We start from the raw sequence: 26595 nt of genomic DNA, 5'->3' as shown, positions 1-26595 counted from the left end.
CTGTGGAACGGCTTGCCATGCCATTTCCACCTGGCGCCTCAGTTGGACCAGCGTTCGTGATGGACGTGCAGACCGCGTGAGACGACGCTTCATCCAGTCCCAAACATGCTCAATGGGGGACAGATCCGGAGATCTTGCTGATCGGGGTAGTTGACTTACACCTTCTAGAGCACGTTGGGTGGCACGGGATACATGCGGACGTGCATTGTCCTGTTGGAACAGCAAGTTCCCTTACCGGTCTAGGAATGGTAGAACGATGGGTTCGATGACGGTTTGGATGTACCGTGCACAATTCAGTGTCCCCTCGACGATCACCAGTGGTGTACGGCCAGTGTAGAAGATCGCTCCCCACACCATGATGCCGGGTGTTGGCCCTGTGTGCCTCGGTCGTATGCAGTCCTGATTGTGGCGCTCACCTGCACGGCGCCAAACACGCATACGACCATCATTGGCACCAAGGCAGAAGCTACTCTCATCGCTGAAGACGACACGTCTCCATTCGTCCCTCCATTCACGCCTGTCGCGACACCACTGGAGGCGGGCTGCACGATGTTGGGGCGTGAGCGGAAGACGGCCTAACGGTGTGCGGGACCGTAGCCCAGCTTCATGGAGACGGTTGCGAATGGTCCTCGCCGATACCCCAGGAGCAACAGTGTCCCTAATTTGCTGGGAAGTGGCGGTGCGGTCCCCTACGGCACTGCGTAGGATCCTACGGTCTTGGCGTGCATCCGTGCGTCGCTGCGGTCCGGTCCCAGGTCGACGGGCACGTGCACCTTCCGCCGACCACTGGCGACAACATCGATGTACTGTGGAGACCTCACGCCCCACGTGTTGAGCAATTCGGCGGTACGTCCACCCGGTCTCCCGCATGCCCACTATACGCCCTCGTTCAAAGTCCGTCAACGGCACATACGGTTCACGTCCACGCTGTCGCGGCATGCTACCAGTGTTAAAGACTGCGATGGAGCTCCGTATGCCACGGCAAACTGGCTGACACTGACGGCGGCGGTGCACAAATGCTGCGCAGCTAGCGCCATTCGCCGGCCAACACCGCGGGTCCTGGTGTGTCCGCTGTGCCGTGCGTGTGATCATTGCTTGTACAGCCCTCTCGCAGTGTCCGGAGCAAGTATGGTGGGTGTGACACACCGGTGTCAATGTGTTCTTTTTTCCATTTCCAGGAGTGTAGTCTGTTTTCTCAATTTCAGTAGCCACCATAACAGTACAGAAACTGCATCTGATCGCAGGCTTATCATATTTGTCAGGAATATGCAGTCGAGCATTATATAATGTTCAACGACCAGTAAAAGCACGACTAATGGGATCTAGAAGGACTTTTGTTGAACGACGTAGTCTAATTTTCCCATTGCTTTTCGTCTCAATCCTGTTATCTGTTAACATTTTTCCTTGATGTAGCGTTTTATTGACAGCTTAATTTTTACTGCTATGGTTAAAGACGACAGCGTTGCTCGAGCGAGAGGAGCCGATTCTAGGCCTGTGATGATAATAGCTTCAATCACCACAGGTTCATAGACGTGGAGGAAAGGGGTCAAATCCTAAACTCTATGCAATATCATATTTTTGGAACCAGTGCTAGGACACTGTACCATATAGGTGTCACATTGGGACGATAAGTGTAGCATTCACTTTTATGTGTCTCGTGAGCTTCAGCTCTGTGCCGGAACTATGCTTTAACTCTCTCCCTTCGTTTCATTACTATCTTTATCCAAAACACACTCTGTTCTAATAGCCAATACCCTGTAGACTACGCGGCTGGATCCTCATCCACAAATCGAAAGTTGTAAATGGAAAAAATGTCGTCACGTGAAATGATCACATGTGAAGAGAGTAAAGGATCAATTATCGCTAACCTCGCTCACTGAGTTCACAGATTGGTCTTTAGGATTTAGTGTCGTCGCAACATCAATGAATTCACAATGTAGGGCAAGTGAATAAAACCAGCGAAGATTTATGTAGAGAGTTTAATGTATCATTAGCCTAAATGAGAGAGAGAAATCCTTTAACGTTCCACATCTGGGCGAATCGAAATTATGTGTAGTCCAGTAGATAACTAAAACTGACAGCACCCCGTATTCTCAATTGAAGAATTGAATTTCGTAGTACATTAAGCTCTTGTCCAAGCTACATATTAGCTGATTCCGCTGCCTGGAATTACTACCCATAAAAATAGTTAGTACGCAAGGCGGTAATTTGGAAGAATGCCTGCAAGCAGTATATATCGAAGGTGCGACTTTCAAGGAGCCCATATATCGATTGTGAGAATCGACACAAAGTACACCGTCGTGAGCGACTTTTCCAATACATGAAACTAATATCTCGTGTTATGTTAATATCAAAATACAACAATAACTAGGACGATTTCATATACTTACATAAACACGGCTTTTACAATGTTTGAGGTATTTTTTATTACTTCTAAAAAGTACAGTGGCATAATTAACTCCGAAAGACGAGCTGACCTAGTCTTCTATACTCCACACACACAATGAAGACCACACGGCTGTCGTCCCAAGCAATTACCGTTTCAAATGATCAGTGTTTGAAATGACTTTTTTTAATTAAATCATCGGTCTAGGTAGGTGGCTGGGTATAGGTAAGTGGATAAGTTTTTACTGTGAAGAGTAACATCACATTCGGAGGAGAAGCAGGACTGTAAATATAATTACTGCTCGTTTCAGTCGCAGCAATTAAAGCTGTGCTGTTAGGTTCCTGCCTAACTGCATCCTGGAAAATCGTGACATATTGCTGCAACTGAATAAAAATTGATCCATTGACCTTCACCCATCCACCAATCTAGCTGCATGATTAAAACAAACATTTGAAAAACTGATAATTTGAAATGGACCTACTGGTGGAGGTCGGAAGCAACGTCTTTCCGCATCACTAACCTCCCCACCATCCACGTACTTTTCCCGCGGAGTGCAACCTGTACACAAAATCCATATCGTTCATTTTTTGTCGTTGTAGTTGTCATCGTGTCAACAAAATCGATAGCTGGCTCCGTGACACTCGCACCTTCGATATATACCGCTTGCAAGCGTTCGTCCAAATGACCCGCAAAGCCGGCGCGTGAAGACAATCGATGTTTTTTTTCTGTATACCTGAATTTCAAAGTTCTCCAAATACTACGCATCATTATAAAATGATCAACACTGTGTCAAACAGTTATGTCATATTTGTCCGAAATGTTGTTATTAACAAGTAGAAGCGTTTAACACAAAGTAAGCATCAAATAATCGTTGCCGCCTTAGAGGAGAGCGGAGGCAAGTGAGATGCAAAATTCCAATTCATTTAACCATGTCCTTAATATTAGTGTGTTTGAAATGAAAAGTACATTTTTAAAGGATATGTTGAAACACTTTATGTGAATTTAGATACGTTGAATATCCCAGCTACTCGACATTTCAGGTATTTACACAGTGAAAATGATAATCTGCATTACGAGGGGTGTTCAAGAAGTAATGCAACACTTTTTTTCTGAATGAATGTTGGCTTTGTTCAGGACTCCAATACATCATATCAGTTCCCACTCTTTTGGCTACAAAATCCTGTTTTTTAACATAATCTCCGTTCGATGCTACGGTCTCGCGCCACCATACAGGGAGGGCTTGTATGCTCGCATGGTACCACTCTACTGGTCGAGGTCGGAAGCAACGTCTTTCCGCATCACTAACCTCCCCACCATCCACGTACTTTTCCCGCGGAGTGCATCCTTCATTGGGCCAAACAGACGGAAGTGGAAATGTGCGGGATCCGGGCTGTAAGGTAGATGAGTAAGAACAGTTGGTTGGTTGGTTGGTTTGGGGAAGGGGACCAAACAGCGAGGTCATCTGTCCCATCGGATTAGGGAAGAATGGGGAAGGAAGTCGTCCCTGCTCTTTCAAAAGAACCATCCCACCATTGACCTGAAGCGATTTAGAGAAACCACGGAGAACCTAAATCAGGATGGCCGGACGCGAGTTTGAACCGTCGTCCTACAGAATACGAGTCCAGTGTGCTAAAAGCTGCGCCACCTCGCTAGGTGGGAAGAACAGTACAGTGAAGTTTTTTGAGCTCTTCTCGGGTGCGCAGACTTGTGTGAGGCCTCTCGTTGTTCAAATGGGTCAAATGGCTCTGAGCACTGTGGGACTTAACTTCTCAGGTCATCAGTCCCCTAGAACTTAGAACTACTTAAACCTAACTAACCTAAGGACATCACACACATCCATGCCCGTGGCAGGATTCGAACCTGCGACCGTAGTGGTCGCGCGGTTTCAGACTGTAGCCCCTAGAACCGTTTGGCCAATCCGGCCGGCCCTTGCGTTGTCTTGAAGAAGAAGTTCATTTTCATGTTTGTGGCGACGAACACGCTGAAGTCGTTTCTTCAATTTAATGAGAGTAGCACATTACACTTCCGAGTTGATCATTGCAACACGAGAACGACATCAAACAGAATAACCCCTTCCGAGACCCAGGAGACCGTCGGCATGGCGTAACAGGCTGAGGGTGCGGCTTTGAATGTTTCCTTCGGAGGCGAGATGATGTGGTTCCACTCTATGGATTGCGGTTTTGTTTCTGGTTCACCGAGCGAGGTGGCGCAGTGGTTAGGACACTGGACTCGCATTCCGGAGGACGACGGTTCAATCCCGTCTCCGGCCATTCTGGTTTAGGTTTCCTGTAATTTCCCTAAATCCTTTCAGGCAATTGCCGGGATGGTTCCTTTGCAAGGGCACGGCCGATTTCCTTCCCCATCCTTCCCTAACCCGAGCTTGTGCTCCCTCTCTAATGACCTCATTGTCGACGGGACGTTAAACACTAATCTCCTCCACCTGAGCAGTCTGGTCCGTAGAATCCCCCAAACCAACCAACCAATCCTCCTCCTGTTTCTGGTTCGAAGTGATGAACCCATGTATCATCGTCTGTGAAGACATTCGACAAAAATTGTCATGATCGGCCTCATAAAGCACAAGCAATTCCGCACAGATGGGAATCGTTGCTCTTTATGGTCTTCCATTAGGCGGTGACGAATCCAACGGACACACAGTTCTGAGTACCCCAACTGGTGGACGAGTGTGTCAGCAGTATCAACAGGGACGTCCAGTTGAGCAGCGAGTTGTTACATTGTAATCCGTAAATCACCTCGAATGAAAGTGTACACAAGTGCGGAAGTCACAGCAGTGTCCGGCCGGCCGGCCGGCAAGCGGGAGATTGGGTGGTTTGTGCGATATTGCTGCGGTGACGACAGACGCCTCGCTCAACGACTCACCGTGCTTTTGTTCACTGCCAGGTCTCCGTAGACAGTCTGCAAGCGCCTATGAATATCTACTATGCTCTGATTTTCAGAAACTCAATAACAGTACTCAGCTTGGAACATAGCTCTGTTAGACATCATTTGAAGGCTAAGTATGGTGCCGCCATCTATTGGAACTTCATGTAATTCCAGGGGCTAAAGCGAGAATGTTCCACGATGTCTCACAATAAATTCCGCAACTTTCCGAGGGAAATAATGCCGCATTTCTTATTGAACGCCCCTCGTATTACGATATTATGCAAAAAAAAAAAAAAAAAAAAAAACACGACATCTCAAGAAATGGTTGTGCTTTTGGAACTATAAAAACGAGAGGTGTATTATGTAAGCTACGCTCACCAGTCGGGACATTATGTTATTTCTAAGGTTTTCCCAGTGTGAGTGATCCTCGAACGCCATGCACTCCACCTTGCCTTCCGTATACGCCTCCCCTCCCCCACACAGATCCTCTACGACTTGATTCCTTTCCCCCATCTGCTCCTTTTCCTCGAACATATGCACATCCTCTACACCTCCCGCCGCCTTGATCCCCCTCATCCCCTGGTTGCTCCTCTCCTCTCCAATCCCCATCCTCTGCCGCACCTTAACCATTGTCCCCCCTACCCTTCACCTCTACACCCTTCATCTCCTTTCCCAAGGTGGTTTCCGTCAACTCCCCCTCCCAGATGATTCTGTCTTTCCCTCCATTTATCCTTCCTATCAGCTCTGATACCACCTCCCCTTCCTTTCTTCTGTCCTTTTCCTAGGTTCCCTCTTCCCCATCTTCCATCCTGTTTTTCCCCCGCCTACCGTCTCTCTGCCTCCCTTCTCGCCCCGAGTCCTTTTTCCCTCCACTGCCTTTCCCACTCCTTCTCGCGTCCGCTCTGCCCCCCCCCCCCCTTTCTATGTCCTCTCCCTCAATCGGCACGCCCGTTTTTGTTTTCCTCTACTCCCCCCCTTTTCCCTCTCATCGGTCCTGGTCCTCCCCCTCCCCCCCCCCCCTGCTCCCTTCATCAGCCACCGTCTCACCTGTATAGTGCTATTTTAAGTGAGTGTTCGGTGTTGTGCGTCCCCTGTCAGTGTTGTGAACAGCCACCATACTGATTAAAGTTCTTCTGGGTATTATGCCGCGTCATTGCTAAAAACTAACAACAATAATAAACTAAGACCGACGTTTTGGCCGAATTGCAACGGCCTTCCTCAGGGCACGACTGGTTTTGCATGGAGATAGGTGCTTCTATTTATTACAGACTATCGATGTCTGACGTGACTGTTGTGAAACTTATTAAAGGTTTTACAATAGTGACGTCAGACATCGATAGTCTGTAATAAAAAGAAGCACCTATCCCCATGCAAAACCAGTCGTGCCCTGAGGAAGGCCGTTGCAATTCGGCCAAAACGTCAGTTTTAGTTTATTATTGTTGTTAGTTTTTAGCAATGACGCGGCATAATACCCAGAAGAATTTTAATCGCTATGACGCCGGCCGCGGAAGCCTACGTTCTTATATCAGCCACCATACTGTCGCTAATTGTGTTTTTTATCTCGTGCGAACAGAAACCAGACTGTCGCCTTTTTTGTTTTTTTTAATTGTACCTGTCTACTTATTGTGTGTCTTCATCCGCATAGTCACCGCAGTGTTTTTATATTGTAAATTGCACAACTTTCCGCCATTTTGCAGTTTTTTATAATGTCACCGTTTTATCGCCCTTTTTCTTGTTTGTTTATATTCTCATTATGTTTTTTAACTTTGCTGTAGGCTGTAGAGCGGCATATTACACTACAGCCAGCCCCTCCCCTACCCCGTCTGAGGGGGGGGGGAATCGAAATGCAATAAACGAAAAAAAAAATGGGATTCATCGGTGGCACTATTTTGGGTGTCCAGTGGGGTCGACATGTCAGTCACAGCTTTTCGCAAACAGCAAGGCTGATAACGAATTCCACTATTTATCAGTACTCGAGAGGCAGCAAAATACAGCTTGCCCGTCAGGCAGGCACGGTTGCGGCGGCGTGTGGAGTGGCGGCGCTACTTACGGCGAACAAGTGGCACGTCGAGATGGAGAGCCCGATGGCGAGCGGCGCAGAGCCCTTGACATCGCTGCGCGCCGCGTCGCACACGCCGTGCACGGTCAGCACCAGCACGAACGTGATCAGCGCCTCCACGAACACCGCCTGCGCCAGCGACAGGTACGGGTTCACCATCGTCATCCCCAGCGCCGCCGCCGTCGCCTTCGGCGTCAGAACCTGCAGTACACAAAAAGTGCGTCTCGAGCTGCTACGGCGAAAAAAAGCGAGGCACTCGCATTCATTAGGATATTCGTGATCCATTAACAACACGATGCACAAGCGATGACGCATGCTGTATAATATGCCCTGCTAACTTTGTGTTATTTATTCTATTTTACTTCTTATTCCATAAATCCGTGACAGTGTAGGATGAAGAATTTCTCCCCCCCCCCCCTTTTCACAGTTACTTCAATTCTTCACAAAGGTTTGGGATTGCAGAGCGGGTGAAAACCGCTCTTCAGCCAGGGGTTACATACATTTAACAGATGGTTAAAATATTTATAAAAATGACAACAACACGATTTTTGTAGAAAAAGACCACATTGCTGGAGGATATTTACGTTTAGTGTGTAAAAACAAATGACAATAAGTGAAGGAGAAAAGGAAACATATAGTTGGAAACACTGATGTTTTGTAAAACTTGTTTGAACGATTTTATATTACAGTTAAAATATAGTCACTTACGATAATGTGAATGGTGCTACAATGAAATGGTGGTGCTGGTGATCCACAGAAACGATAATGGCAATGATCATGGTGGAATGACTATGATGATGGGGCTATGTAGAACCAAAGCAGCGACTAAAAGTCAGCAAGCTGGAGGAAGGGGGAAGGAGAAAATGGAAGGATGGTGTAAAGTGGAATGTTGAGTTTAAGGGTGGGAAGAGGAGTATATCTCGTGGCAGATTTCATTGTTGGGGAGTGGGGGTTTGTTGAAATCCCAGATGGAGAGGATGGATAAGGCATGAAGGTGCATGTAAGGTGATAATATGGACGTATTGTCGCAGCAGGGTGCCCGGTTGGATTGGTGATTAGTGGGTGGGAAATTGGGTGCCAGAACTGGGTTTTAGGAATACTATATAAGATGTGACGGTACTCTAGGAAGCAAAGCTGTGGGTAGTGGATGAGTTGGTACAGGATCTGAGTAAGGATGTCTAACTTGCCACACATCTGTACATATTATAAAATACGAGGGTTGGAACTTTAATAATGGCAACTATTTATTTACAGCTCGTACAAAATAGATACGTGTTTCAAAGTTTTACTGACCTTCAAAGTAGTCGCCAGCATTGTGTATAACCCGTTGCCAGCGATGTGGAAGTCGTAGAATATTCTTAGCAGTGCCAGTTGTGTTGACAGTTCGAGCGGCGCTGTCTATTGCCCTACGAATTTGTAGCAGTTATGAAGTGAATGTCGTGAAGTGTTTCCTTCCGTTTAGAAATCGAGTTGAACTCATGAGGGCTTAAATCAGGCGAGTGCAGTAGGTGGAATAGCACTTAGCAGCCCCATCAGTCAAACAAATCAGTAACAAGCTTTCACTGTACGTGTTTGAACATTGTCCTGTAAAATGATAGTCAGGTCCTGCAGAAAGTGTCATCACTTCTGTCTCTAAGCTGGTCGTAGATTGTGTTCCAAAAATTAACTTGTGCTACAGATTAATCTCAGCACACCTACATCAGTACTCATTTTGAAAATGACGAGGAGATGATGTTAAGTGGCAGATTATGCCCAAACTGTCATGCAACCTATTTTGTAATGTAATATGCATCCCAGTAGTCCATATAGTCGACTCTTTAATGCTGCATGAAAACTGCAGAGAATACTCACTACTACCAATGATCGCACAGCTAAATGCTTCTGCTCCTGATTTGCTTCTACTATGATGAAGAGGACGTGTTATTTTCTGCAGCCTTGGGTGCTTTCTTTTGCTGGCTCATGACAGGGGACTGAAATTAGAAGAACCAGAGTGTCATAAACTTGGTGCCCAAATAACAAAACTCATCTATTGCTTTTAGTGTTCCATTTTCTAATCTCATCCTTTCAGCATCACCTGGTTTACTTCGATGACACCCCATTTCCTTTATTTTACTTTTGTGGATGTTCATTTTATAACCTCTTTTCAAGACACTGTCCATTCCAGTCAGTTATTCTTCAAAGTCCCATGCTGTCTCTGATAGAATTGCAATGTTATCGGCACGCCTCACAGATTTTATTTGTTCTCCCTCCACTTTCATTTCCTTTCTCAGTTTCTCCTTGTTTTCCTTTACTGCTTGGTCAATATGCAGAATGAATAACATTGGCGATAGGCTACAGCACTGTCTCACTCGCTACTCGGCGACTTCTTCTTTTTCATGCCATTTGACTTTTATAGATGCGTTCGTGATTCTGTTCAAGTTTTAAATAACCCTTCGCTGTTTGTATTTTAGCCCTGCTAGACCTAAGTCGAAACAAGGCCCCTGGAGTAGACAACATTTCATTAGAACTACTGACAGCCTTGGGAGAGCCAGCCTTGACAAAACTCTACCATCTGGTGAGCAAGATGTATGAGACAAGCGAAATACCCTCAGACTTCAAGAAGAATACAATAATTCCAATCCCAAAGAAAGCAGGCGTTGACAGATGTGAAAATTACCGAACTATCAGTTTAATAAGTCACGGCTGCACAATACTAACGCGAATTCCTTACAAGCGAATGGAGAAAGTGGTAGAAGCCGACCTCAGGGTAGATCAGTTTGGATTCCGTAGAAATGTTGGAACACGTCAGGCAATACTGGCCCTACGACTTATCGTAGAAAATAGATTAAGGAAAGGCAAATCTACGTTTCTAGCATTTGTAGACTTAGAGAAAGCTTTTAACAATGTTGACTGGAATACTCTCTTTCAAATTCTGAAGGTGGCAGGGGTAATATACAGGGAGCGGAAGGCTATTTACAATTTGTACAGGAACCAAATGGCAGTTATAAGAGTCGAAGGGCGTGAAAGGGAAACAGTGTTTGGGAAGGGAGTGAGACGGTGGTAGCCTTTCCCCCATGTTATTCAATCTGTATATTGAGCAAGCAGTAAAGGAAACAAGAGAAAAATTCGGAGTATGTATTAAAATCCAAGGAGATGAAATAAAAACTTTAGGTTCGCCGATGACATTGTAATTCTGTCAGAGACAGCAAAGGACCTGGAAGAGCAGCTGAACGGAATGGACAGTGTCTTGAAAGGAGGATATAAGATGAACATCAACAAAATCAAAACGAGGATAATGGAATAGAGTCGAATTAAGTCGGGTGATGCTGAGGGAATTAGATTGGGTAATGAGACACAAAGTAGTAAATGAGTTTTGGTATTTGGGGAGCAAAATAACTGATGATGGTCGAAGTAGAGAGGATATAAAATGAAGACTGTCAATGGCAAGGAAAGCGTTTCTGAAGAAGAGAATTTTGTTAACATTGAGTATATATTTAAGTGTCAGGAAGTCGTTTCTGAAAGTATTTGTATGGAGTGTAGCCATGTATGGAAGTGAAACATGGACGATAACCAGTTTGGACAAGAAGAGAATAGAAGCTTTCGAAATGTGGTGCTACAGAAGAATGCTGAAGATGACATGGGTAGATCACATAAATAATGAGGAGGTACTGAACAGAACTGGGGAGAAGAGAAATTTGTGGCACACCTTGACTAGAAGAAGGGATCGGTTGATAGGACATGTTCTGAGGCACCAAGGAATCACCAATTTAGTACTGAAGGGCAGCGCAGAGGGTAAAAATCGTAGAGGGAGACGAAGAGATGAATACCCTAAGCAGATTCAGAAGGATGTAGGTTGCAGCAGGTACTGGGAAATGAAGAAACTTGCACGGGTTAGAGTAGCATGGAGAGCTGCATCAAACCAGTCTCTGGACTGAAGACCACAACAACAACATCTTCAGAATTTCAAAGTGTATATTCCAGTCAACAATTACAAAAGTATTCTCTAAATCTACAAATGTTCTAAATGTAAATTTGCCTGTCTTTAACCTGTCGTCTAAGACACGCCAAAGGGTCTGTATTGCCTTGCGTGTTCCTGCATTTCTCTGGAACCCAAACTGATCTTTTCAGCGGTTCGTTTCTACAAATTTTCCGATTCTTCTATAAAAAATGCATGCCAATTTTTTGTAACCATGACTTATTTACTCATTGAGATCGTAGTTCGATACTTTACTGGTTGCTGTGAAATAAGATATAATGAATATCATCTAGTACGACTGTTTTGCATATCAGCTAGAATGATTGACAGTATTCTAATTGCAGAGTGACACCACATTTTTCACACTGCGAAGCAATTCCACATCTTTTTCCTCTTGAGTAATACAGAACACTCTTACGACTATTTTCCTCAGTTGGTGGTATGTGCATGGGGAAATGAGCTCATGTTTTTGCCTGAAGTTTTTCTGGGTGGTACTCGCAGATGATCGCTCGCGATCAGAGTGCCCGGGTAACTGCGCTTTCTAGCAGTTGCTGAGCAACGCGTTGGTCCTGAAGTCGTTGTAGCAGGTCTTTTTTACATTCCACTGATCATGAGATACAAAATGAAGCGGTTAAAATATACTTACCAAGAAGATAAAAATATGTCACTGTATACCTCCTCACTGTGCGTCGTATCATTGGAAAGAGAACTGTCATCTAGTCTTGGAGATTTACACCTCCCACGTGCTGTTTCACTTCGTTTACTAAGACAGCAACCACATGACATTCATGGCCTGTGACTCGTTTCTGAATACATTTAAGAGCCATATCATAGCTGGAAAGTGAACTCTGTGCACTCATTTAGTGATGTGTGCATTTGTGAGGGCAACTAGACATCAGATTTAATCGCCACAGCAACTACACTACTGGCTATTAAAATTGCTACACCACGAAGATGACGTGCTACAGACGCGTACTTTAACCGACAGGAAGAAGATGCTGTGATATGCAAATGATTAACTTGTCAGAGCATTCACACAAGGTTGGCGCCGGTGGTGACACCTACAACGTGCTGACTTGAGGAAAGTTTCCAACCGATTTCTCATACACAAACAGCAGTTCACCGGCGTTGCCTGGTGAAACGTTGTTGTGATGCCTCGTGTAAGGAGAAATGTGTACCATTACGTTTCCGACTTTGATAAAGGTAGGATTGTAGTCTATCGCGATTGCAGTTTAAAGTATCGCGATATTGCTGCTCGCGTTAGTCGAGATCCAATGACTGTTAGCAGAATATGGAATCGGTATGACTGTTAGCAGAATATGGAATCGGTGGGTTCAGGAGGGTAATACGGAACGCCGTGCTGGATCCCAGCGGCCTCGTACTACTAGCAGTCGGGATGACAGGCATCTTATCTGCATGGCTGTAACGGATCGTGCAGCCACGTCTCGATCCCTGAGTTATCAGATGGGGACGTTTGCAAGACAACAACCATCTGCACGAACAGTTCGACGACGTTTGCAGCAGCATGGACCATCAGCTCGGCGACCATGGCTGCGGTTACCCTTGACGCTGCATCACAAACAGGAGCGCCTGCGATGGTGTACTCAAAGACGAACCTGGGCGCACGAATGGCAAAACGTCATTTTTTCGGATGAATCCAGGTTCTGTTTACAGCATCATGATGGTCGCATTCGTGTTTGGCGAAATCCCAGTGAACGCACATTGGAAGCGTGTATTCGTCATCGCCATACTGGCGTATCACCTGGTGTGATGGTATGGGGTGCCATTGGTTACACGTCTCGGTCACCTCTTGTTCGCATTGACGGCACTTTGAACAGGGGACGTTACATTTCAGATGTGTTACGACCCGTGGCTCTACCCTTCATTCGATCCCTGCGAAACCCTACATTTCAGCAGGATGATGCACGACCACATATTGCAGGTCCCATACGGGCCTTTCTGGATACAGAAAATGTTCGACTGCTGCCCTGGCCAGCACATTCTCCAGATCTCTCACCAATTGAAAACGCCTGGCCAATGGTGGCCGAGCAACTGGCTCGTCACAATACGCCAGTCACTACTCTTGATGAACTGTGGTGTCGTGTTGAAGCTGCATGGGCAGCTGTACTTGTACACGCCATCGAAGCTCTGTTTGACTCAATTCTCAGGCGTATCAAGGCCGTTATTACGGCCAGAGGTGGTTGTTCTGGGTACTGATTTCTCAGGATCTATGCACCCAAATTGCGTGAAAATGTAATCACATGTCAGTTCTAGTATAATATATTTGTCCAATGAATACCCATCTATCATCTGCATTTCTTCTTGGTGTAGCAATTTTAATGTCCAGTAGTGTACATGTGACTGCAGTTCGTCATTTGACGCGATTGGGTTGAAGTGACTGTTCGGTAGTAGTCCCACCCCATCGCACCTACCTTCTTTGGAACTATAATTGTTACTATTCTTTTTTATGAGGATGATACTTGGTTTGTGGGGCGCTCAACTGCGCGGTTATCAGCACCCGTACAAATTTCAAGTCTTTACACAGTCCAGTCTCGACACTTTCCGGAATGATGACGAAGTGATGAGGACAACACAAACACCCAGACCCCGGGCGGAGAAAATCCCCGACCCGGCCGGAAATCTAACCCGGGAACCCGTGATTGAGAGGCAGCTACGCTGACCACTAGACCACGAGCTGCGGACATTCTTTTTGAAGAGCTAGGGTATTTCGCCTGTCTCATATATCTTGCACAGTAGGTGGAATAGTTTCGTCATGCCCGTCTCTCCTAACGGTGTAATAGTTCTGGAGTAATGTCGTCTGCTCCAGCGTTTTCTTTTTGACTTATGGCTTTCAGTGCTGTGGGAAATTCTTTCCACTGTATCAGATCTCCCATTTCATCGTCATTTACTATCTCATATCATTCTATAATATCACCTACAAGTTCAATTTCCTTCCACAGCCTTTCGATGTATTCCCTCCGTCTTTCAGCTTTCCCTTCTTAGCTCAGTACTAGCTTTCCGTCTGAGCTTTCGATATGCAGACAGGTACTTCTCTTTTCTCGAAAGGTCTCTTTAATATTCATAAAGGCGGCATCTATCTTTCCCCAAGTTATGCATTGTTCTATAGCCTTGCATTTGTCCTCTAGCCACTCATCGAAGACATTTTGCACTTACTGTTATTCTCATTTTTAGACGTTTAAATTCATCTACTACATTAAAGCATTTTTATATTATCTCATTTCGTCACTTAAATTCAGTATCTCCTGCCTTATCGAAGGATTTCTACTATATCTAGTATTTCTACATATTTAGTTATCTGTGCAATTGCAATTTCTTCTTTCAAAGTTACCGATTCGTCTTCTGAGTTTGACAACTCATGAACTTTTGTTCTCCGAATGCCACCCTTAGCATCTGAAAATGGCCACTGTAGGTCGAAACCGGTTATGATCGTGTCATAACAAAGAGATTGTTTCAAATATTAAAAAAAACCTTATAACATGTTAATCGCCATCTCCTTAAACGGTATGTCTTTTTTCTCCATTCGTCTTCTATTGCATTCCTTTCCAGTACTTCAGTCAAGTGTTGCATAATGCCCCTTCTGGACCTCCCAACCACATCTGAATATTTCTGTTCATCCTGGTCTCATATCCATAATTTCCTATCGTTTTGCAATCTCAGCAGTTTTATTCTGCAATTCATAAGCAATAATAATGGTCAGTCCACACCTCCCCTTAGAAATGTCTTACAGTTTAAAACATAATTTCAAAAACACTGTCTTACCGTTATATAATCGGTCTGAAATATTCCGGTGCTTCCCGTCTATTTCGGTTGTTCAGCCTCCTTACTTGATTCTAAACAAGTGTTAGCAAAGATTAAATTATGTTCTGTGAAAAATTCTACTAGGCGGCTTCCTCTTTCATTCCTTTCTCTCTGTTCATGTTCTCTTCCTGCTTTTCCGTCTCTTCCTTCTCCTACTATCGGATTCCAGCCCCTTATCACAATTAAATTTTCGCTTCTCTCAACTATATGGATAATTTCTTTTATAGATTAACTAATTCTTTCAATACCATCATCTGTGGAACTAGTTTTGGTATAAAATTGTACTGCTGTTTTAGGCATTAACTTCGTGTCTCTCTTCGCTATGATAATGAGTTCATTGTGCTGTTGATATTAACTTGCACATGTCATATTATTATTCATTATTAGACCCACTCCTACGTAACCCCTATTTCTTTTGTATTCAGAGCCCTGCACGGAGTCATAGGTACGAAAAACTTGAAAATTTCCTGTATGGATATTTGATTTGTTTTTTCTTATTTACTAAAACTGCTACGGAAATATCGTGCACATTCGCTATCGCCTAGATTATTACGACCACCTCGTACAGCGTGTAGCTCCGAGGTATGTGACGTGACGTGCGCTGGTAAAGTAGATATACAGGGTGAGTCACCTAACATTACCGCTGGATATATTTCGTAAACCACATCAAATACTGACGAATCGATTCCACAGACCGAACGTGAGGAGAGGGGCTAGTGTAATTGGTTAATACAAACCATTAAAAAATGCACGGAAGTATGTTTTTTAACACAAACCTACGTTTTTTTAAATGGAACCCCGTTAGTTTTGTTAGCACATCTGAACATATAAACAAATACGTAATCAGTGCCGTTTGTTGCATTGTAAAATGTTAATTACATCCGGAGATATTGTGACATAAAGTTGACGCTTGAGTACCACTCCTCCGCTGTTCGATCGTGTGTATCGGAGAGCACCGAATTACGTAGGGATCCAAAGGGAACGGTGATGGACCTTAGGTACAGAAGAGACTGGAACAGCACATTACGTCCGCATGCTAACACCTTTTTATTCGTTTTTTTCACTGACGCACATGTACATTACCATGAGGGGTGAGGTACACGTACACACGTGGTTTCCGTTTTCAATTACGGAGTGGAATAGAGTGTGTCCCGACATGTCAGGCCAATAGATGTTCAATGTGGTGGCCATCATTTGCTGCACACAATTGCAATCTCTGGCGTAATGAATGTCGTACACGCCGCAGTACACTTGGCGTAATGTCGCCGCAGGCTGCCACAATACGTTGTTTCATATCCTCTGGGGTTGTAGGCACATCACGGTACACATTCTCCTTTAACGTACCCCACAGAAGGAAGTCCAGAGGTGTAAGATCAGGAGAACGGGCTGGCCAATTTATGCGTCCTCCACGTCCTATGAAACGCACGTCGAACATCCTGTCGAGGGTCAGCCTAGTGTTAATTGCGGAATGTGCAGGTGCACCATCATTCTGATACCACATACGTCGACGCGATTCCAGTGGGACACACTCTATTCCACTTCGTAATTGAAAACGGAAAGCACGTGTGTACGCTTACCTCACCCCTCATGGTAATATAGATGTGCGTCAGTGAAAAAGACCAATAAAAAGGTGTTAGCATGTGGACGTAATGTGCTGTTCCAGTCTCTTCTGTACCTAAGGTCCATCACCGTTCCCTTTGGATCCCTACGTAATTCGGTGCTCTCCGATACACACGATCGAACAGCGGAGGAGTGGTACTCAAGCGTCAACTTCATGTCACAATATCTCCGGATGTAATTAACATTTTACAATGCAACAAACGGCACTGATTACGTATTTGTTTATATGTTCAGATGTGCTAACAAAACTAACGGGGTTCCATTTAAAAAAACGTAGGTTTGTGTTAAAAAACATACTTCCGTGCATTTTTTAATGGTTTGTATTAACCAATTACACTAGCCCTCTCCTCACGTTCGGTCTGTGGAATCGGTTCGTCAGTATTTGATGTGGTTTACGAAATATATCCAGCGATAACGTTAGGTGACTCACCCTGTATAAGGCTGTTTCGCATTTCGCTCATTGCTCACATGGGCGAAGGAAACGATATATGCAAGTTTCAGAATGTGAGACAAACTTCAGATTTCGAGTCTACGGGGCAGTAGTTCTGAAACAGCGACTGTTATGAACTCCCACACGTCTCTATAGTGAAAGTGTATCGTGAAAAGACTAATGGAACCAATATGAATATCCGAATTGTTAACAATAGAGTTCCAGAGACCACTGACGTCCGAGGTTAAAGTCGCAGCATATTGCAACGAAGTTGCTAACTATGACAAAAAAGCGCAACTAGAATCACGTCTATGCAATTGTTTAATCTGGTGTCGGAATTGACGCTAACGATACTGCAGTGACTGGAAAATCTTCAATTTGCTCGAAACCGTCACTATGAGCTGCTGGTGATTAACGATGGGTACCACCCTTCGATTAGTCACGTTTTCAAAACGCTAGAAGTGTTAGAATTGGCTGGTGGAGCTCGTCTAGACTTCAAAATACTTCCTCGGTTCACAAATTACCTATCTCATAACCCAAGTGAATAGCTGTAGGACAACCTATATCGTCGTCTCCGCTATGTGAATCCTCCACTACGCACCGTTTAACGACCATGGCAAACACAGGCGTGAAGTTGGTTTCACACACCATCGGCGGCGCTTCAGAATCCGACTGATTCTCTTTAGCTTGGCTAGTTGCAATGCTGGCGTAGGAAAAGAATGCATTTGGGACTAGCAGGAGTTTGTAATAATGTTACTTGATAGTGCATGTAAATTGTCGTCATGTTAATATACTGCAGGGTTATTTAAGACCAGAACAGGATGTGTATAAAGTAATTGTGCAAGTTATTTTACCTGTAGTACGGCTGAGCCAGCAACAGCGCCGATGCATTGGACGACGATGTAGAAGAGCGCCCTGAGGATGGAGATGTTTCCACTGGCCAGCAGACCAATCGTCACGGCAGGGTTTACGTGGCCGCCGCTCACATGGCCCAGCGCCTGCAAAATACACCGCATCGTAACTAAGCGGCACATAATGAGCTGCAAGATTCATACATTGAGTTGACAAAAGTTACAGGACAGCAATATTCACTTACAAAAATCGCGGATGAATCGCGTACACAATCACTGGTGGAAGCATAACCGATCAAAGACACTGCTAGCTAAGGCATAATCACAATGGCGAGCTAACATACACTCACAAGCGACAACATCGGCGACTCCCTGCACATCAGCAATACTGACTGCATATGTCAGCTGGATACGCCAGCTGCTATCACAGCCGACTAACAGGCAACAGCAAGGAAGCCGATAAACTCGCACACTAAAGCACAAACAAGCCGCCAACACTACCCTACACTGTGAATCCGGTATATGACCTATCGGACACTAAACGATGATGAGGTCAACTATTACAGGTATGCTTACGCAGGCAGAGAAGTCAACGCCAATATCCAGATGCATCCGCCGAGTAACAACGCCTCACATCGTCTAAGGTATCCACCTAACCCTTGCATGATCTGTCGCATATATCAAGTAATCCTCTAATGCTCTTACTACCCGACATGACTATCGCAGAGGGTTTTTTTCCATTGCCTCTTGCCTTGGCACTTTTTTTCCTCTGTCGTTCAAACTGCTATCCTTCGTTTAACTTTTGACCCAATCAGTCCTCAGATGAGCGCATATTAATGGTTCAAATGGCTCTGAGCACTATGGGACTTAACATCTGAGGTCATAAGTCCCCTAGAACTTAGAACTACTTAAACCTAACTAACCGAAGGACATCACACACATCCATGCCCGAGGCAGGATTCGAACCTGCGACCGTAGCAGTCGCGCGGTTCCGGACTGAAGCGCCTAGAACCGCTTGACCACCGCGGCCGGCGCGTATTAATGATTAACCATAACCAGACGTACGCAAACATCACAGTACCCACATCCTGCGAAGACCTCACTTAGTTAAAACTAATCACTATGCAGAAACGGCAGTAGACAAGATCCTCTCACCATTGACAACGCAGTGGCTGGCGGCCTTTACTTAACGGCCGAGAGCACTGGAGTTTGCATAGAGTTGTCAGTGCTAACAGACAAGCAATACTGCGTGAAATAACCGCAGAAAACAATGTTGGAGGTACGACGAACGTATCCGTTTGGATAGTGCAGCGATATCTGGATTTAATGAGCTATGGTAGCAGAGGACAGAGAAGAGCGCCTTTGCTGCAGCGCCTCTCGTGGGCCCGTGACCACATCGGTTGGACGTTAGACGACCGGAAAACCGTTGCCTGGTCAGATGAATCCTGATTTCAGTTGGTAAAAGCTGATGATAGGATTCGAGTGTGACGCAGACCACACGTAGCCGTGGACCCAAGTTGTCAACGAGGCACTGTGTAAGCTGGTGGAGTCTCCATAATTGTGTAGGCTGTGTTTATACGGAATGGACTCGGTTACATTTGGCTACTTGGAGACCATTTTCAGTCATTCGTGTACTTCATGTTCACAAACAACGATAGAATTTTTATCAATGACAATGCGCCATCTCATTGGGCCACAATTGTTCACAATTGGTTTGAAGAATCTTTCTGGACATTTCGAGCGAATGATTTGGCCATGCGGATCGCCCGACATGAATCCCATCGAACATTTATAGGAGATAATCGAGACGTTAGTTCGTGCAAAAAATCCTGTACCAACACCACCTTCGTAATTATGGACGGCTGTAGAGGCAGCGTGGCTCAATATTTTTGCAACGACCTGTTGAGTTCATGCCAGGTTGAGTTGCTGCACTACGTCGGGTAAAAGGAGGTCCGACACGATATTAGGAGGTATCTCATGACTTTTGTCACCTTGGTGTGTTTGTTCACTGCTAGCGTCGGTGAAAATATCTAGTAATTTAAAAACTTTCCTTGAAAAGACCCTAACGAGCGACTGAGGTAGTGACGCTATCTAGTTAGCCTTTGAAAACTAGGATAACATACCGGTAATTAACTGGAATTCTTAGAATTCCGGTTTGAACTGTCAGGAATAGTCACAACGGAGAAAACGTTAGTTACTCCGAGGAGACATCATGTTATTATGATAATAGCGTTAGTTAGGAGAGGAAGGGAATCTATAAGTTTCTTTAGGTATGCCATTTCAGCCGACCGTGGTGGCCGAATGGTTCTAGGCGCTTCAGTACGGAACAGCGCGACTACTACGGTCGCAGGTTCGAATCCTGCCTCGGGCATGGATGTGTGTGATGTCCTTAGGTTAGTTAGGTTTAAGTAGTTCTAAGTCTAGGGGACTGATGACCTCAGATGTTAAGTCCCATAGTGCTCAGAGCCATTTCAACCAGGTATGCCATTTCGAGCTCATCCCGTAGAGCTACCAGTGCGTGGGGATGTTGACTGCTACGTTTCACCTACAGTTCTAAATATACCCAGACCTGTTTTGTGGAATAAATATCACGCTGCTGGCACCACGCACGGCGGTCGGTCGATCCGGATTGTCACGTCTGAGGCAGGAACGGCGGAGTTTTCTAGCGTGGCAATTGAGTCGCCACTGGGAGCCTGAATGTTCACCAAACCAAGACAGTACATGTGGAACCCTGAGAACACAGCTTTTGTCATCTTGGCAAACGGCCAGAACTACACTCCTCCACACATTGCAGATTAAACCGCTTATTGGCCCGTCGATACACTTGATGTCTTGCGTCATTTGAAAAGGGGCAACATTGTGACTACAATCAGCACTTCCAAACTTTTGTTCATTGGAGACTTGCATGTTTTATACGCTGCTGTGAGCAATGGCTTTCTGTGAGGAACCGGAGTCCAACTGTTCACTGCATGCTATTCCCTTCGCAATGTCTTCTCGAAAATTGATTAAGATGGACCTGCATTCACGGTGCCCGTGCTTAGAACTGATTCTCATTGGCAAGGCGTAACACATGCTTTCGTTCCCTGTCGCTTAGCATCTTTCTACAGCCACTGTTTTCACACCATTGTACATGCTATAGATTGGTACACTATTCCTCATAGACACTACGGGCAGTCTGCGTTGACACAAGAACAAATCAGGCAACTTGATTCACGGTGCGGTCATGGGCACGTCCAAACACTATAGCTCCTTTCTGCTGTTCTGCGACGTTTTCCCGTTGACTTATCTTACTGCTCGGATTCCATAAACAGACGAACACATACATGTCATTTCACTGCAATGATTTACGCTAGTGGTGGAAAGTTACAAGTCAGCCTGTTACCAGTTCTGCATCGTCCACAACACTGCGACCAATGTGCTCTTTCAAGGGGCTGACTAATATTTTGTCATGTGAGCTTACGTCACCCTGATGACAACAGCGACTCATTGCGTCAGGTGGTCAGAAGAACACTGAAACAATCTAGCAGTGCTCTCCCATGTCCACTCAATAGCGTACTACTCTTACAGAGCAAGGTCTCCTGCCTCTAAATACCATCCCAGATATGGGCCCTAGTACAGAAATCAGGTGGCCTTAAGGACTAGCAGAAGTACCCTCATGTTCTTTGAGAATTAACAGAATCACGCTGACACAATGTGGGAGCGATGGTCGTTCCATTACCAACCGTAGGGGCCCAGGTTCGCTCCCCAGCCAGGTCGGTGACTTTCTCCACCTCGAGGATATGATGTTGTGTTGTCTTCACCATCATTTCATCAATACCGACACACAATTCGCCTAAAGGGCGTCAACTGAAAAGACTTGCACCCAGCGGTAGCGGGCCACCACATGACAGAAAAAAAATTAAACATATTGCACCAGTAGGATACTTGAGCATATATACTGATTCATATGGACTGCAATTGTCTCATGTATCGTCTGCCTATGGCGGCCGATGGCAGACACATCAGGGGATCTCATTTCAGTCTATCTCTACATTCTCCCTAGGAAGATTTCTCCATTGGCCTGAAATGTGCTCTCACCTGCACATTTCCTGCCGTCAGTGGTTACCAACATATGCCACGAGGCATAATTACAGGTGACATTATTCCACGCATACTTGATGGTGTAGCTGCTCGCGCATTGTTGTCATGGAAGATTGATTTGGCGAGTTTGGTGTTGCACTGTGTCTCAGCTACCTAGTGCTAAAACCCTAAATAAATGGTTCAAATGGCTCTGAGCACTATGGGACTCAACTGCTGTGGTCATAAGTCCCCTAGAACTTAGAACTACTTAAACCTAACTAACCTAAGGACAGCACACAACACCCAGCCATCACGAGGCAGAGAAAATCCCTGACCCCGCCGGGAATCGAACCCGGGAACCCGGGCGTGGGAAGCGAGAACGCTACCGCACGACCACGAGATGCGGGCTGCTAAAACCCTAAGTGGCACAATTATCGCAACCTATATATTCATTGTATCCCTTTGATTCAACATAATGATGGAAGCTTAAGAATATGTTGGTGTGTAATATGACTCCAGGACAATATGTTTTGATCAAAGGAAGGTTAGGTCTGGAGACAGTTGCTCATTACAAAAAAGTTGGCAAATAAATGAGCCGTGGACTCTTTAAAGAACGTGGCAGCATCTGCATGGATTGATTTTGAGAAACCATGCAAAATCTGAATATTAATGGACTGACTGGTATTTGAACCCTCCTACGTTTGCATAAAGTTGGCGTTTGATTTATTGTTTTACTTACTCTGTAGTAATTATTTGTTTTGGAATAGTTACAGAAATGTAACCGGTAATGTGAATAGGGAATGAAAAGGGTTGTTTTTGGTAGCAGTCGCTTGTGTTGTTGGAAGTAAAAATATCTGAGTTTAATCATACTGAAGGTAAAAGACAGTAATTAAATAAAACGCTTAGGCAGGGAGGAGATAATTCGGGCACAAAACATTAATCTTCGAAATACGTATTTTCAACTATGAACCATAAAACGCAGTATCTTCGTGTTTTTAGAATTTCAGGGCTAAATGTTGCCATCTAGCCATTTGTATTTTCCTTAAATTATTCGCACAATTTCCATATGGATAGAATCAGCCATTGCAGTACTCGAAAACTAAGTAGTTCAGGCAGATATAACGCGTGAAATATATTCAAAAACAGTGTTTTTGGTTTTTGAAATGTAAATTCTTCTATTTCCTTTAAATTTTGCAATTACCAAGTATAAATCTCTGCTTAGTTTAGGGAGCTACCTCCGTAAAAAGACGGACTGTGAGATCCCACTTTGAAAGCCAGTAAGCCGTCAGAAGACGAACTGTTACAGATGGAAACTGGTAATAGTGGTTCTAAAATAAAGTAACTTAAAAGGAAGTTTTATTTTTTAAATATCTTTTAAAAACATATTTCCTATCATATGACCTCGAAGGAAACGAGGCAAGTGAAGTAATAAGCACACAAGAGACGACAGCTACGCTGCTAATGTGGGGGTATGCAGCGAAAATTTATTACTTCGAGATTACGTTGTCACACGACGTACTATTACGTAGATACAGCGCGGTACAAGAACTGTGCGCTACACAGCCGTTGAGTTTAACTGCGTTTTTAAACACAAGGAAAATAAATCATTACGTATTCCAACAGATAACAGCCATTAACGACACGGAAAATGAAACTGACTTTTAGTTTTATTAGTAAAACCATTCGTACTCGTAACATATTGTTTATTGTTACCTCTAGTTACTTAAAAAAAGCGGGCCGTCCTGTCTTACTTATTAAAGATTTGTTGCGTGATATTGTTTTTGGCTTACAACGCATGTGAAAATACTACTTAAGCATTACTACTTAATTATTGTAAGGTTTACACGCATCCGATGCGTGCGCGCAGTTCTCTATACGCGCCAGGAGAAATGAACTTGGCATTACCCAAATTCTGTTGCTACAAATTCTTTGTCAATCCAAACTAATCAATGTACACTGATCATCCACAACATTACGACTACCTAAATAACAGCCGGTACATCCACCTCTGTCACGGATAACAGCGGAAGAGCGTCGTGGCATAAAAGCAATGACGCCTTGGGAATCCGCTAGAGCGAGTTGGCACCACATCTGCACACACAAGTCACCTAATTCCCGTAAATTCCAGGGAGGGGGGCGATTAGCTCTGGCGTCACTTCATACACGTCCCAGATGTGTTCCATCAGGTTCAGATCTGGTAAGTTAAGGGGCCAGCACATCAATTGGAACTCGCCACTGTGTTCGTCGAACCACTCCATCACACTGCTTGCCTTGTGGCATGGCGCATTATCTTGCTGAAAAATGCCACTGCCGTCGGGAAACATGATCGTCATGAAGGGGTGTACATGGTATGCAACCAGTGTACGATACTCCTTGGCCGTTATGGTGCCTTACATGTGCTCCACTGGACTCCTGGATCCCCACGTGAATATTGCCCAGAGCATAATGGAGCCGCCGCTATGTACAGGTGTCAAGGAACTGTTCCCCCGGAAGATAGCTGATTCGCGATCACTTTCACTATGATGAAGAAGGTGTCGGGATTCATCAGACCCTGCAACGCTTTGCCACTGCGCTACCCTCCAGTGCCCATTTCAGTCGTAGTTGCCATGTCCTGGTGTTAACATTGGCACGTGCATGGGCCGTGAGCTGCAGAGAACCATCGTTAGGAGCGTTCGGTGCACTGCGTGTTCAGACACACTTGTACTCTGCCCAGCATTAAAGTCTGATTTTAGTTCCGTCACAGTTCCTGTTTTACCAGTCTGCCCAGCTTACGACATCCGACATCTGTAGTGAGAGGTAGCCACCCAGCCACACGACGTCTGGTTTCGCCACGTGTTGAAGACAGCACTTGTGCAGTTTCGGAAATGCTCGTGTTGAGCCTCTGGGCCATCGCAATCTGCCCTCGGTCGAACTCCGATAGAGCGTGAGCCTTCCCCGTTCTGTACACGGGCAGTACGCATGTGTCTGACAAGCAGTCATTCCTCGCCAGGTGACGCTGCTACCGCCTGCATGGATTTACATCGATAGTAGGTCGGTGGTTATAATGTTCTGGCTTCTCAGTGTATATCTTGCTCTATTTAAAAGAAAATCTATGTGTGCCACTAGTTCGTGGAATTTTTTTGATATAGTCTGTGTAGACGCTATTTTTCGATCACACCTTCTCTTAGAAGTGTATGCAATTTGCCAAATACACTCCTGGAAATGGAAAAAAGAACACATTGACACCGGTGTGTCAGACCCACCATACTTGCTCCGAACACTGCGAGAGGGCTGTACAAGCAATGATCACACGCACGGCACAGCGGACACACCAGGAACCGCGGTGTTGGCCGTCGAATGGCGCTAGCTGCGCAGCATTTGTGCACCGCCGCCGTCAGTGTCAGCCAGTTTGCCGTGGCATACGGAGCTCCATCGCAGTCTTTAACACTGGTAGCATGCCGCGACAGCGTGGACGTGAACCGTATGTGCAGTTGACGGACTTTGAGCGAGGGCGTATAGTGGGCATGCGGGAGGCCAGGTGGACGTACCGCCGAATTGCTCAACACGTGGGGTGGGAGGTCTCCACAGTACATCGATGTTGTCGACAGTGGTCGGCGGAAGGTGCACGTGCCCGTCGACCTGGGACCGGACCGCAGCGACGCACGGATGCACGCCAAGACCGTAGGATCCTACGCAGTGCCGTAGGGGACCGCACCGCCACTTCCCAGCAAATTAGGGACACTGTTGCTCCTGGGGTATCGGCGAGGACCATTCGCAACCGTCTCCATGAAGCTGGGCTACGGTCCCGCACACCGTTAGGCCGTCTTCCGCTCACGCCCCAACATCGTGCAGCCCGCCTCCAGTGGTGTCGCGACAGGCGTGAATGGAGGGACGAATGGAGACGTGTCGTCTTCAGCGATGAGAGTCGCTTCTGCCTTGGTGCCAATGATGGTCGTATGCGTGTTTGGCGCCGTGCAGGTGAGCGCCACAATCAGGACTGCATACGACCGAGGCACACAGGGCCAACACCCGGCATCATGGTGTGGGGAGCGATCTCCTACACTGGCCGTACACCACTGGTGATCGTCGAGGGGACACTGAATAGTGCACGGTACATCCAAACCGTCATCGAACCCATCGTTCTACCATTCCTAGACCGGCAAGGGAACTTGCTGTTCCAACAGGACAATGCACGTCCGCATGTATCCCGTGCCACCCAACGTGCTCTAGAAGGTGTAAGTCAACTACCCTGGCCAGCAAGATCTCCGGATCTGTCCCCCATTGAGCATGTTTGGGACTGGATGAAGCGTCGTCTCACGCGGTCTGCACGTCCAGCACGAACGCTGGTCCAACTGAGGCGCCAGGTGGAAATGGCATGGCAAGCCGTTCCACAGGACTACATCCAGCATCTCTACGATCGTCTCCATGGGAGAATAGCAGCCTGCATTGCTGCGAAAGGTGTATATACACTGTACTAGTGCCGACATTGTGCATGCTCTGTTGCCTGTGTCTATGTGCCTGTGGTTCTGTCAGTGTGATCATGTGATGTATCTGACC

General features: G+C 45.6%; 1 protein-coding gene across 1 annotated transcript in view; it reads right to left on the bottom strand.

Moving 5' to 3' along the window:
• LOC126248217 (aquaporin AQPAn.G) overlaps window positions 1-26595 on the bottom strand; it is a 184477-nt gene that overhangs the window by 41314 nt on the left and 116568 nt on the right. The window contains exons 3-4 of the mRNA XM_049949040.1: window positions 18004-18147; window positions 7317-7526 (exon numbers count right to left, since the gene is read on the bottom strand). Of these exons, the coding sequence (XP_049804997.1) occupies window positions 7317-7526; window positions 18004-18147 (354 nt within the window). The remainder of the gene's footprint in view (window positions 1-7316; window positions 7527-18003; window positions 18148-26595) is intronic.

The sequence above is a fragment of the Schistocerca nitens genome, chromosome 3, assembly GCF_023898315.1.
Source record: "Schistocerca nitens isolate TAMUIC-IGC-003100 chromosome 3, iqSchNite1.1, whole genome shotgun sequence".
NCBI classification, from domain to species: Eukaryota; Metazoa; Arthropoda; class Insecta; order Orthoptera; family Acrididae; genus Schistocerca; species Schistocerca nitens.
The sequence above is the reverse complement of the archived record's forward strand: the minus strand, read 5'-3'. Positions and strand labels throughout refer to the sequence as shown.